Here is a 13,868-nt window from a genome sequence, read left to right on the forward strand (position 1 = left end):
TCTGAAAAGGAAATATATCCAGGTCACATGGAAAAGAAAATATGCCAATATAAGCAAGAAGATTCTAGGGGAGAAAAAAAAAAAACAAGGCAGGAGAGGCCTTGTCCTATCAGAAACAAAAAGTACTTGCTACACTATAGCAATTAAGATTATGTGGTACTGGCACAGGAATAGATAAATTAATCAAAGTCCAGAAACATCTACATGTACAGATTTTTCATTACTGATAAAGTGGCATTTCAAATACTGGGGGAGGAATGGTATATTCAACAATGTTAGAAATTATCCTGCTATGCCACATATACAGAATTCACAGTGGTTCAACAGCTAAAGGTTAAAAACAAAATGTAGATTTAAATAAATTTAAGGCAAAGGTTAAAACAAAAATATAGAAATTGGTTTGACATGGGGGCTTTAGAAAATTATGGTACCAGGTCACGTATCTTGAAGACATAAACCAACTTAAAAGTTGGAGAAAATTTTCTATATCATGTTTTTTTAAAAAGATTTTGTTTATTTATTTGAGAGAGTTATAGACAGGGAGGAAGAGACAGAGAGAAAGGTCTTCCATCTGCTGGTTCACTCCCTAAATGGCCGCAACAGCTGGAGCTGAGCCAGGCAGGAGCCAGGAGCTTCTTACAGATCTCCCATGTGGGTGCAGGTTCCCAAGCACTTGGGACATCTTCCACTGCTTTCCCAGGCCATAAGCAGAGAGCTGTATTGGAGCAGCCAGGATAAGAACTGGTGCCTGTATGGGATGCTGGTACTGCAGGTGGAGGCTTAGTCTACTATACCTCAGTATTAGACCCCTATATCTTGTTTTAATATCTGATATCCAAACTCTAGTAAAAGTTTTTGTATGAATAGCAGGCTAAAATAAAAATGGAGAAAGGATATGAACACAAATCCCAGAAGGAAAACAAATGACCAGTTAACCTGAAGAATTTCATATCTAGGAAATTGGTATATTAATGGAAGTTTGAAAAGAAAAAAAAATGAAATTTTATAACTTGCTACCCAGGGAGAGAGATTGAGGCACATTTTTAACTGTAGGTAGGATTTAAATTTGAGCCTAATTTGTTTTTGTTTTAAAGATTTGTTAATTATTGAAAGAAAGAAGAGAGAGATTTTAAATCTGCTGGTTCACTCCCCAGATGGCTGCAACAGACCAGGCCAAAGCCAGGAGCCAGGAACTTCTTCCTGGTCTCCTACATGGGTAGCAGGGACCCACACCCTTGGGCTATCTTCTGCTGCTTTCCCAGTGCAATAGCAAGGAGCTGGATCAGAAGCGGAGCAGCTGGGACTCGAACTGGTGCCCTATGGATGCTGGTGTTGCAGGTAGCAGCTTAACCCACTATGCCACAGCGCTGACCCCAAGTCATAATGATTATCATTCAGTTGCATTGTTTTAAACGTGCGACAAGAATGACCCACTTAATTTCCTGACATTAATTATTTTCTTTTTTAGACAAATTTTTAAAATTTATTTGAAGGGCAGAATAACAGAGAAGGGAGAGAGAAAGAGGAAATGCAATCCTTGCAAAAGACAGGAACTCTGTTCTGGTCTCCCACATAAGTGGCAGGGATGTATGTACTTGGACATCCACCACCTTTATAGGCACATTAGCAGGAAGTTTGATTGGAAGTATAGGAACTGGGATACCTACCACAGTGGTGGGACGCTAGCATCTCAAGCAATGGTTTATCCCACTGCATTTCAATGCCTACCCCAATTAGTGTTTTCTATGAGTGATGAAATAAGCACAGCGATGTAACTTTTACCAGATAATACTAAATCCAGGCATTCTGACTCCTGAGTAACCATTAAGGCATGCAGAGAAAGAAAATTGGAAGGAAGCCGTTGTTGTTTATCCTACAAAGGCAAGGGGAGAGGATAAAGAGGGATTTGCAAATTTTTCATAGGCATTTCTATGTTGTTGAAACATTTTACAAAATGTATTGTTTATTTGCCCATTCTTAAAGGGGAAAATAGAGACATATTGTCTATTATGTGGACAAATTTTGACATCTTTTGTAAGACAAAAATGTAAAGAACTCTTTCTCTTCAGATATTTTCCTAGGTTCCTCTGCTTGTGTGGAAATTTTGAAATTTCTGTGTTATCTCTGACTGCCTTTTGATTATATCTGTTACATTACTGAGCCAGGCACTGATTTCTTTATTCTAGATAACATGGTTAAATATTAAGTGCCAATAATCCCTTTGTATTTTATAACATGAGCTGGAGCTATAAAGCCAGGCGTCCTTCCATGTACCTCCTGGTAGCTCCTTGAAAATGGAGCTCTTTTGGAGTATAGTCTTTACTGTCCTCCTGAGTTTCTCCTGCCGGGGGTCAGACTGGGAATCTGATAGCAATTTCATTTCAGCTGCAGGGCCTCTAACCACTGACCTACTGCTCAGCCTGCAGTATCCACAGGGAAACCAGACTTCTGATTTTGCAGCAGGGGGCAAAGACCTTTATGTTTGTTCCCAGCCACTGCCCGCTTTCCTGCCAGAGTATTTCAGCAGTCTTCGTGCCAGTGAGATCACCCATTATAAAGTGTTTCTGTCGTGGGCACAGCTCCTCCCAGCAGGACGCTCCGGAGACCCAGATGAGAACGCAGTGCGGTGCTACCGGCAGCTCCTTGAGGCCCTCAGGGCTGCGCAGCTTCAGCCCATGGTCGTCCTGCACCACCAGCACCTCCCTGCCAGCAGCGCCCTGAGGAGTGACGTCTTCGCTGACCTCTTCGCTGAGTATGCCACCTTCGCCTTCCATGCCTTTGGGGACCTCGTGGGGGTCTGGCTCACCTTTAGTGACTTGGAGGCAGCCATAAGGGAGCTCCCTCAGCAGGATTCAAGAGCTTGGCGTCTCCAGCTCCTCACTGAGGCCCACAGAAAAGCCTATGAGATTTACCACCAAAAGTATGCTGCTCAGGGTGAGTACAAATGAGTTTCCAAATGTTTGAGCTGTCTCAAATGTTTTCATGCTTCTGCATGCCCCCGCCCCATGAATCTCAAATTTCTTATGTAATTATACATCTTCTCTGCACTCATTTGGGGTGTGGTCATTTCATTAATGCTTTGATTTTTATTTTAGGATTGAGGGACAGTCGTTAAGAAGTCAAAGATAATCTGCAGAATTGAAGTCATTCTTGGTTTATAAACATGTTCACTTTTTGAAAAAATACTGTATTTATTCATAACAAAGACTGAGTTAGTGAAAGAAAGCAAGAGAAGGAGAGAGAGGAGGGAGGAAGGGAGGCAGGTAAGAGGGAGATATCTTCCATCTGCTGATTGATTTGGCCATAGCTGAGCCAGGCCAAAGCAGGAGCCAGGAGCTTTATCCAGGTCTCCCATGTGGGTGGCAGAGGCCCAGATACTTGCGCCATCCTCTGCTGCCTTCCCAGGTGCATTGGCAGGGAGCTGGATCAAAAATGGAACAGCTAGGACACGAACTGGCACCCATGTGGAATGTTGGTGTTGCAGGCAACAGTTTATCCCTCTGTGCCACAATGCTGGCCTCATGCTATTTTCATGGAGTCTTTGATGAGGAGGAGTTCTTTCTTTAAGTTAAACTTATCAATCTTTTCTTTTGGCTGACTTTTCTGATAGCATAGTAATAGTAGTCATAACTACTTAAAACTGTGTTTTCTTTTTTAGAGTTTCCAAGTGTTTTTGAGTAGTTTCCAAATGTAGTCATGTTTCTCCTGCACTGTGCACCCCATCCCTCCCCAGCTCTATGAATCTCAGAGTTCTTCAGTACTTGTGCATCTTTTCGGCACCCATTCTTTGGGGAGTCATTTTATTTGGTAATGCTATGATTTTTTTGTGTGTGATTAAGGAATAATCATTAAGAAGTTGAAGATAGGGTCCTGCTTTGTGATGTAGAAGGTAGGACAGTCACCTGTGATGCTGGTATCCAATGTGTTTGTGTACTGGCTGCTCTACTTCCAATCCAGCTCCTGTGCTAATGGTCTGGGAAAAACAGTGGACCATGGGCCAGTGGTAGGGCCCCTGTCACTCATGTGGGAGACTTCTGACTCCTGGCCTTGGCCTGGCCTAGCCCTGGCCACTGTGGCCATTTGGTGAGTAAACCAGCAGATGAAAGATCCCTGTTGGGGCCGGCGCTGTGGCGCAACAGGTTAACGCCCTGGCCTGAAGCGCCGGCATCCCATATAGGCATCGGTTCAAGTCCCACGTGCTCCACTTCCGATCCAGCTCTCTGGATCCAGAGCTGGATCCAGCTGGATCTCACTGTCCATTCTGCCTGTCAAAAAAAAAAAACAAAAAAGGAAATAAATCCTGATACATGCTACAACATAGGTGAATCTTGAAGACATTATTTTAAATGAAATATGCCAGACCAAAAAAGGACAAATGATGTATGATTCCTCTCAAATGAAGTACTTCACCCAAAACAAGCATATTCATACAGACATAAAGTAGATAAGTAATTATGGGTATGATGAGTTATTGTTTAATGGTTACAGAATTTATGTTTGGGAAGATGAAAGAGTCATGGAGATATGGACCATGGCAATGACTGCACAACAGTGTGAAGGTAGTTAACACCACAAAGTTGTACACTTAATGTTTAAAATGGAAAATTTTGTTACTTACATTTTTCCACAATTTTTAACAAACCCAATGCCATTCTTTTTTGAACTTTTCATGTGTTATTACAAGCCTCCTACCAACACATTAGATGGGCTTCCCTAGGGGAAAATACAAAAAAAGAGGTTGGGATAGGAGGAGGATGGGAAGAGTAGAATCACATGTAGGACATACTCCATGATCCTTATCCCACTCCAGGACACAGTGCTTGAAGAAGTGATCCTGGCAGTTCTCTATTGGTCAGATTTTTAACTTTTGTTTATTTTCATTTTATTTGAGAGATCTTCCATTTGCTCTACAAATGTCCTCAATAGCCAAAGCTAGGCTTGGCCAAAGCTAGGAGCCCAGAATCCAATCCAGGTCTCCCACATGGGTGGCAAGGACCCAGGTAATTAAGCCATTACCTGCTGCCTTACAAAGTGCTCATCAGGAGGAGGCTAGATCGAATTGGAGGAAGGAGGACTTCAACCAGGCATTTGGATATGGAATGTGGGCATCTCCACTGGCAACTTAACCCTGTACCCACTACTGACCAGATTAATTTATTGATACATTCAGGCAAAAGAGAAGGGGGATCTTTTGTGTTGAAACCCACAGTGGATTTTGGAAGAATGACTACTTTGTGCTAGAAACAGAAAGTCTAAAAGTACTAGTCATGCCTCCTAGGGATATGAACTTACCACAATTCCATGCGCTGATTTTCTACACAATCCAAATGTGGTCAATTCTTCACCAAAAATAAAGCTCAATTTTGAGTTTTATAGATGTGAACACCTATCTGCTTTAATCACACTAAGCAAAAATTTTGAGATAAATTATCATGCATCAGAAAAATTACCCACTTTCAGTCCCAAAGAAAATATGAATTGCGAGCTTAAAAGGAGAACCTAGTCTTTAGTAATCTGCATTTTGCATTATTTTAAAAAATATAGCTTATGCATTCACTGGGAACAGAGAGGAAACCATACTGATTATTTTGTAGGCTATGAGAATTTTTTTAGATTATTTGTTTGTGTGAAAGGCAGAGTTACAGAAGGAGAGACAGAGATCTTCAGTTCGCTGGTTCACTCCCCAAATGGCTGCAATGACTAGGGCTGGGCCAGGCCAAAGCAAGAAGCCAGGAGCTTCTTCTAGGTCTACCATGTGGGTACAGGGCCTCAAGTACTTGGGCCAACCTTCACTGCCCTCCCAGGCAGTGAACTGGCTCGGAAATGGAGCAGCCAGGACTCAAATTGGGCACCCATATGGATTGCTGGCACTGCAGGCTGTGGCTTTATTTATTTATTTATTTATTCAACAGTAGAATTATAGACAGTGAGAGAGACAGAGACAGAGAGAAAGGCCTTCCTTCCATTGGTTCACTCCCCAAATGGCTGCCACGGCCAGCGCTGCGCAGATCCAAAGCCAGGAGCCAGGTACTTCTTCCTGGTCTCCCATGTGGGTGCAGGGCCCAAGCACTTGGGCCATCCTCCACTGCCCTCCTGGGCCACAGCAGAGAGCTGGACTGGAAGAGGAGCAACTGGGACTAGAACCCGGTGCCCATATGGGATGCCGGCGCCGTAGGCGGAGGATTAACCTAGTGAGCCATGGCTCTGGCCCCAAGGCTGTGGCTTTAACCCAGCTGCACCACAGTGCTGACACTGACTATGAGAATTACTGAAACTTCAGATATAATTATAAAATCAGCTTGCAATGTCAAAATAGAAATGATTTCTTAGTTAATTATGCCTAGAGATTGATTGGCCTGTAGATGATAATGTATGTTTTGTAATGTTAAACACAGATTGAGAGCATGTGTTCTTTTTTAATTAATTTAACTATTTGAAAGACAGAGTCTTCCATCCATCCATTGATTCACTCCCTGGCTGCAACAGCCGGGGCTGGGCATGGCTGAAAACAGGATCTAGGAGTTTCTTCCCGGTCTCCCACATGGGTGTAGGGGCCTAAGTGCTTGAGCCATCCTTAGCTGCTTTCCCAGGTACATTAGCAGGGAGCTGGATTAGAAGTGAAGTAGTCAGAACTTGAACCAGTGTCCAAAGGGGATGCTGGCACTGCAGGCAGAGGCTTAAACGTTACGCCACAGTGCCACCCCAAGAGAACATGTGTTCTGATGAGAAACAGGCTGAAGCCTGGAAATCTATGAAAGGTGAAATGATTCCACTGGGGATGATCATCAGGTAACTAGAAAATTATATTATCAAAATGTAAACTGAATGTGTCATACTCAGATGATTTCAAAGTTCCATTATGCTTAACAAAATAAGCACTGTTGTGATTGCTAGTGGTGATTTCATTAGCTGGGTTTATATTCTGCCTGTGGACAATTTGGATGAGAAAGAGTTCAGTCACATTATTCTATAATTCCAGTCGTGAACCTAGTTTTGTGCAGTTTTTCCTTAGTGTTTCCAAATCACAGGCCCTTCTGTAGATCCAGCTCTAAGTTTGATACTTGAAGGAACTGAAGGAATGTTGAAGTTTCAGTCCTCAGGAAATGTGGAATCCAGTATGGGATGAAGATTGATTTTAAATAGCAACACTGGGCCGGTGCCGTGGCTCAATAGGCTAATCCTCCACCTGTGGTGCTGGCACACCGGGTTCTAGTCCCGGTTGGGGTGCCAGATTCTGTCCTGGTTGCTCCTCTTCCAGTCCAGCTCTCTGCTGTGGCCCGGGAGTGCAGTGGAGGATGGCCCAAGTGCTTGGGCCCTGCACCCGCATGGGAGACCAGGAGGAAGCACCTGGCTCCTGGCTTCGGATCAGTGCAGTGCACCGGCCACAGCAGCCATTGGAGGGTGAACCAACGGCAAAGGAAGACCTTTCTCTCTGTGTGTCTCTCTCACTGTCCACTCTGCCTGTCAAAAACAAAATAAATAAATAAATAAATAGCGACACTGAATGAGGACTCCCAGCTCCAGCAGTGATTGTGGGGGTGCATCAGACTCACTGAAGGAGGGAGTACATTAAAATGCACAATCCTGGGCCTTCCTCAATGTCCCGACTCTGAATCTCTGAGGGTGGGCATCAATTCTGAAGGATACAAAAGTTTGAGAATGACTATGAGCTACACATGTTTATATTTTACTTGTTTCCTCCTTGATGCACAGTAGGGACTCTGTTGATGTTGGTATGGTGAATAAAGACCACGTAACAGCAGTTTACTGGGAGCAACCTACCTGTAAAAACAGAAGTTTAGAAAAGATTCTGTCAAGGCCAGCGCTGTGGCATAGCAGGTAAAGGGCCAGCACCCCATACGGGTGCCCTTTCAAGTGCCAACTGCTCCACTTCCAATCCAGCTCCCTGATAATGAGCCTGGGAAAGCAGCAGAAGATGGCCCAAGTGCTTGGGCCCCTGTACCCACGTGGGAGATGGAATAGAGTTCCTGGTTCCTCACTTCAGATTGCCCCAGCTCTGGCTATTGCGGTGATTTGAGGAGTAACCAATAGATGGAGGAGATACCTCTTTCTCTCTCTCTCTCTCTCTCTCTCTCTCTCTCTCTCTCTCTCTCTCTGCCTTTCAAATAAATCAATAAATCTTAGAGTTCTCTCTTTGCCCCTTCTTGCCTTGTTTGTGGCAGGGCAAGGTAACTGCTTGTTTGTTTGTTTAAGATTTATCGATTTATTTGAAAAGCAGAAATAGAAGGAGAGATCTTCCATCCTCTGATTCACTCCCCAGATCCCCTCAATGGCCGGGAATAGGCCAGACTGAAGCCAGCAGCCTCAATGGCCAGGGCTGGGCCAGACTGAAGCCAGCAGCCAGGAATTTCTTTGGGGTCTCCCACGTAGGTGCGGAGGCCAAGTACTTGGGCCGTCTTCGGCATTCCAAGGCACATTAGCAGGGAGGTGGATCAGAAGTGGAGCAACTGGGACTTGAACTGGTGCTCACAGGGGATGCTAGCACTGCAGGCAGAGTCTTAACTTTCTATACCACACTGCCAGCCCCATCTGCTTCATTTTAGAAGAATATTCCAACTGCTCTGCGTTTTGTTGTCCTGATTTATACAAAACATTCTATAAAGGACTCTATAAAGGAACATTAGTTTTGTAAGCTCATCTTTTTTTTTTTTAAGATTTATTTGAAAGGCAGAGTAACAGAGGCAGAGGCAGAGAGAGGAAAGTCTTCTGTCTGCTGGTTCACTCCCCAAATGGCCACAACAGATGGCCGGCACTGGCTGATCTGAAGCCTGGAGCCTCTTCCGGACCCCCCACACAAGTGCAGAGTCTCAAGGACTTGGGCCATCCTCTGCTGCTTTCCCAGGCCACAGCACAGAGCTGGATCGGAAGTGGAGCAGCCAGGACTTGAACCAGCACCCATACGGGATGATGGTACTGCAGGCGGCAGCTTTACCCACTATGCCACAGCACTGACCCCACTCACCTTTTTTTCTAAAATCACTCATTTGGAGGAAAGTCATGTGGGTGATTTCTTCAGAAATACTTTGGAAAGTTGGTGAACATCAAATAGAAAGGAAATGCGTGCCCCAGTGGCTTCCGCAGTCAGTCCCCTGCCCTCACTCACTGCTCTTCACTAATCTGCTTGGTTTCAGGAGGAAAGGTCTCCGTGGTCCTCCAGGCTGAAGAGATCTCGGAGCTGCTGCTAGAATCATCCACGTCTGCACTTGCCAAGGTGATAAGAGCCCACAGAGAGCGCAGCCAGGGAAAGTTGTGGTTTTAGTGTTAAAAATGGGGGAAATTTTTGACTTTTGGTTTGACAGTTTTGCAGATGCCTCTTCTGGGTAGTGTACATTCTCTAGATTCATGATTACTTTAAAACAAAATCTCTTTTGTTGTAGTTCCAGCTCTTACTTGGTCAGTTCACCTCACCCACACAAAACACCAAATGCCTCTGCTTCTTTGATTTTTTTTATTAAAAGGGTCCAGAATAGTTTCCTGGAGAAGAGATTGGTCAATAGAAAAACAGATATTATGGTAAAAGAGCTGTTCAAGTGTGCTCCCTGGATTACCCATCCTACCTTCTGCATCTTCCAACTGTACCTCTTGGACTATGATTTAAAAAAAAAAAAAGTTGAAGAATCTGAGAGGTCAACAGCTTAGCCTCTTTTTTGACTGTGAGGCAATGGGGAAAACTATCAGAAAAAAATGCTAATTTCTGTGGTTATCTGGAATTGACAAGGTGCTGGAGATGCTGCCCTGCTTGCTACTCTCTGGACATTCTAGGGGACCCCATGTGTCAGATTCCAGTCTCTAGACTGACCAGTTCACATGTGATAAGACCTTAGGTAAACAACTCCCAGGCATATTACATGGTCAGATGCCATCTAAACTATTTTACAATGGGTGATAACAACTATCAGTTGTGTACTCAGGAGAGTTGGGTATTGATTAGAAAAATGCTTGTCCTGCAGCAGCCTTTGAACTGGTCTTTCTGCCCTGTATGTGCTATCAGTGCTTCTGGGTAATCTAACAGCACAGATCTGATACATTCCCTGATAGAGGTCACACTCCCCTAAATAAGTACCAATCCCTCTGAGCTTTCCTGTGTGTGTGTGCATGTATGCACACCCACTGTACTTCCTGTCTTAGTGTCTGGTATGTTTGCTTCCCACTCTCCTGCACTCTCTAATTGATGTCTTTCGGACCTCCATCCTTTCACAAAGCTTCCAGAAAAATCCTACCGATTGTTAATGTCCATGTGAATTTGCATTCCTTTAGGAGGCCCACTTACTAATAATCCCTCTCTCAACTTAAGTACCCTTTCCCCATTTGTCAGCCCAGTGGTTCCCAAGCATTTGCCTGTATCATAACTTTGGGAGTAGTTAAGAACACAGACCAAAGCTGACCACCATGGGTTGAACCTGAGCCTTCCTAGGGTTCCAGGTTCCCAGATGAGTCTAATTCTCAACAAAGTTTGAGAATGACTGGTGTGAACTTTTTGTAACTTCTGACTTAGCTGCCTTTTCTTCATCTTAACTGTCACATTTACTATACCTTCCTATTAACTTGTATGCTCTGTGTATCTCATACATCTTTAAGTGAAACTCTCCAATTTATTTAACCTACGACAGTGACTTTCAGAAATCGGAATTCAATTATTGTGTATTGTACAGAACTGACACACAGAAGCAAGATCACAGAGGCTGAGTAGGGGAAACTTTGAGTGATAATTTCCAGCAGAGAGCGAGGGTGTAAGTCTTTAGCCAACACTGATAACTTCTTTGGGAAAGCAGTAGGGAGCACGTGGGTAATCAATTGTAAAGCACAGTGCTCCTGATTCTCACCAGATGCCATTATCCTCAGTCCTCCACGTGTTTTGACTGTGAATCTGTTGTTCTTTGAGCACATGCAGGCCAGTGATAGGGCAGAGGAGTAATCCTTAATAAGAGGGTGGATGGGCTTGTCAAGGACCGGGACCATAACGGCTGTGCTCTTGGCTAGTAGAATGGGCCAGGCCAGGGCTAACTGAGTGGGCTTCATATATGGCCTAAAATTAAAACAGAAACCAAAATATCAGTAGGGCCTGCAGAGATCACTATGGAGCCTGTGACAGCTGAGGGCTCAACTGCCCCCATCAGAGCAATGTGTGAGCCACGAGGATTATACCACCCAGGAACAGCCATTGCCTCCAACAATCTCCACGGGTGCTGCACTACACTGATGGGAACCAACCATTTCTGCATATTCATTCATTCACTTTCAGCCCTCTCAGCGTATACACTTAATTGAGTACTTTCTTTGTGCCAAGCCCTGGGCTGAGCACATAGTGTATTCCCAACAACACACAGGCAGCCCTCCACACACGCAAAGCTACACATATTCTCACTCCATTCCTGTGTTTTCTCCTGCCTCCTTCTCCCTTGGAGAATTCCATTTTGAACTAATCATTTTAGTAATAAGGAGGAAAACAGAAAAGGGTAACTCTGAGCACCTCTTTGTCTTGAAAATGCTTATGTTCTAATGGCCTGTTTATTTCTAGGACTCGATTGATTTCCTCTCTCTTGATTTGTCTTATGAATGCCAAAGTGAGACGAGTCTACCAGAGAAGCTGAGTGAATTGCAGGTAATGTGAGACCTTTTCATACTGGTGATTATGATTAAGTTTCCTGAGAGCATATTAGACATGTAACGCTTTGGCTAATGCATGAACTGGACTTGCACCCACAGTCAGAAGGCCTACTGAGGGGCATTTGGGGTTTCCATCGAAGGCATCCCGAGAAGCTTGGGCTGTCAGGCAGTCTTCCTGGAAAGGATAACGGGGCTATCTTGTGAAGGAAACGGTCACATGGACCTTCTGCTCTTTGGGAAGAAACCTGCTGAGAACTGAAATCCATTGTTCATTCTGAGTTATAAGAAGAATATTTGCCAGTGGTGGTGAGCTTTACCCAACAGCGTGATTTGATTTTTTACTCTTAAACATTGGTGAGATAACATTTATGTTGTTTATTTTACCATAATTTTTTAAAAATTTCACACCAAAGTCTGTTGATTCAATTCCAACTGTGGGGACCTTCCAGTAACCTCGGGAGTCTGCTTACCATACCCGTTATTGTTTTTCTCAAGTCTCATGTTGCTGGCCTGTCAGAGAGCTGTGCTGGAAGCCTCCTACCCAACTATCCCTTACACTTGGCTCTTGCTGTGTGACTTCCTTACTTAACTCCTTGCAGTCCCAACTATCTCCCATTTCCTTATGGGAAATAACTGACTATGCACAGTTGTTTCTCTTGCACCTTCCAAGTCCTCCTCATGATCCTGTGCATAACCCTGAAGAGCAGTCTTCTCTCAGGCCTCTCTGCAGATACCTGACCACCAGGATTCACTCATATAAGAACTCTTGGCTTTGTAGGTTGCAGCATGAAACCATTGTTCTCTCTTTTTAGTCCTGTGCCTATCAGGAGGCAGGCTGAGAAACCCCTATTCACAACCCTCAGTTTGGAGTCCCACCACCTCCACCACCAGGAGAATGGTTTATCCAAGGAACTATCCATTGAAAGGGCAAGTCAGTAATGCCAAGCAGTGACCCAGCTATATTGACGCTGAGGCAGGAGACTTGCAATGGATACACAAGCATCAATCCAGTTCCAATGTCTGTGCTTTCAGCCTCCAGTGTAGACACCACTGCTTTTCTTATCTACCAACAGTAGGATGATACAATCAAGGCCAACCAATGCATCCACAGGAACTCTGTCAATATAGTGCTTCATGCCAGTCACTGTGCAAGGAGTTTAGTCCACACATGGTTTCTACCCCACAACACGCTCCAAGGTTTAGGAAACTTAGCCAAGTACAGATTCTGAATAGTGAGTGTTGAGTTTGGGATTAGAACCAAGGTCTTCTCATTCTTGAACAATACTCTGCTTCTCAAAACAAAGATAAATCTAAACTGTGTAGGTGCATTATGACAGGTGTAACATTTTTAAATTATAAATGATGTTAGTTGTTTTTGTAAACACCTTCTCACCTGAATCTGAACTTACGTGCAACCCAGAGCCTGAACTTGTGGGCTTGTGGCCAAGATTTCTGGGCCTTAAAAATGCTGTCTTCCAGGTCAGCTTATACCCATGCTGACTAAATCTACCTGTTGTCTTCCATGAGGAATTCAACCAGAGCATATTGCTAAACTAAGGGGTTCAGACACTGCTCATGTTCTAAAACCATCTAGGTCACACAGATGCAGCAGGCCTTTGAGAAGCAGGCAGCAGAACTGGCACCATTTATTCTTGAGGATGTGGTCCGGAGTGTTCTCATTTTATGTCACAACATTGTCAAGATTCTGCTCCCACCAGTGTCTGAACAATGCTGTGAAGCCTCAGTCCACAGCCAGCCAGCCACCTAGTAAAACTTTCCATTTTAAAACAGCCATTTATTAGGATTAAATGCCAGGCAGTTGTTCTTGGTCCTTTTGTTTCCTTGATAGGAATTCAGTTCCACCCGTTGCACCTGACAGCTCAGCTGCAGCTCAAAGATTCAGAGTGACAAGTGGCAACAGCTGTGGTACATACCAGGCAGCATTTCCCAAGCATGGTTACCACACGCAGGACAGGAGGCATCAGCATCTCATATGGGCGCCGATTCTAGTCCCAGCTGCTCCACTTCTGATCCAGCTCTCTGCTGTGGCCTGGGAAAGCAGTAGAAGATGGCCCAAATCTCTGGGCCCCTGCACCTGCATGGGAAGCCCGGAGGAAGCTCCTAGTTCCTGGCTTTGGATCGGCGCAGTACCAGCCATTGTGGCCATCTGGGGAGTGAACCAGTAGATGGAAAACCTCTCTCTCTGTCTCTATTCTCTCTGTAACTCTGTCTTTCAAAAA

At 44.4% G+C, this 13,868-nt stretch overlaps 1 protein-coding gene across 1 annotated transcript in view; it reads left to right on the forward strand.

The window, feature by feature from the left end:
- The first annotated feature begins 221 nt into the window (after positions 1-221).
- LCT (lactase) overlaps positions 222-13,868 on the forward strand; it is a 46,718-nt gene continuing 33,071 nt past the window's right edge. The window contains exons 1-3 of the mRNA XM_002712428.5: positions 222-2,934; positions 9,153-9,232; positions 11,540-11,623. Of these exons, the coding sequence (XP_002712474.2) occupies positions 2,295-2,934; positions 9,153-9,232; positions 11,540-11,623 (804 nt within the window). The 5' untranslated portion in view covers positions 222-2,294. The remainder of the gene's footprint in view (positions 2,935-9,152; positions 9,233-11,539; positions 11,624-13,868) is intronic.

This window comes from Oryctolagus cuniculus, chromosome 3 (assembly GCF_964237555.1).
Source record: "Oryctolagus cuniculus chromosome 3, mOryCun1.1, whole genome shotgun sequence".
Taxonomy (NCBI): domain Eukaryota; kingdom Metazoa; phylum Chordata; class Mammalia; order Lagomorpha; family Leporidae; genus Oryctolagus; species Oryctolagus cuniculus.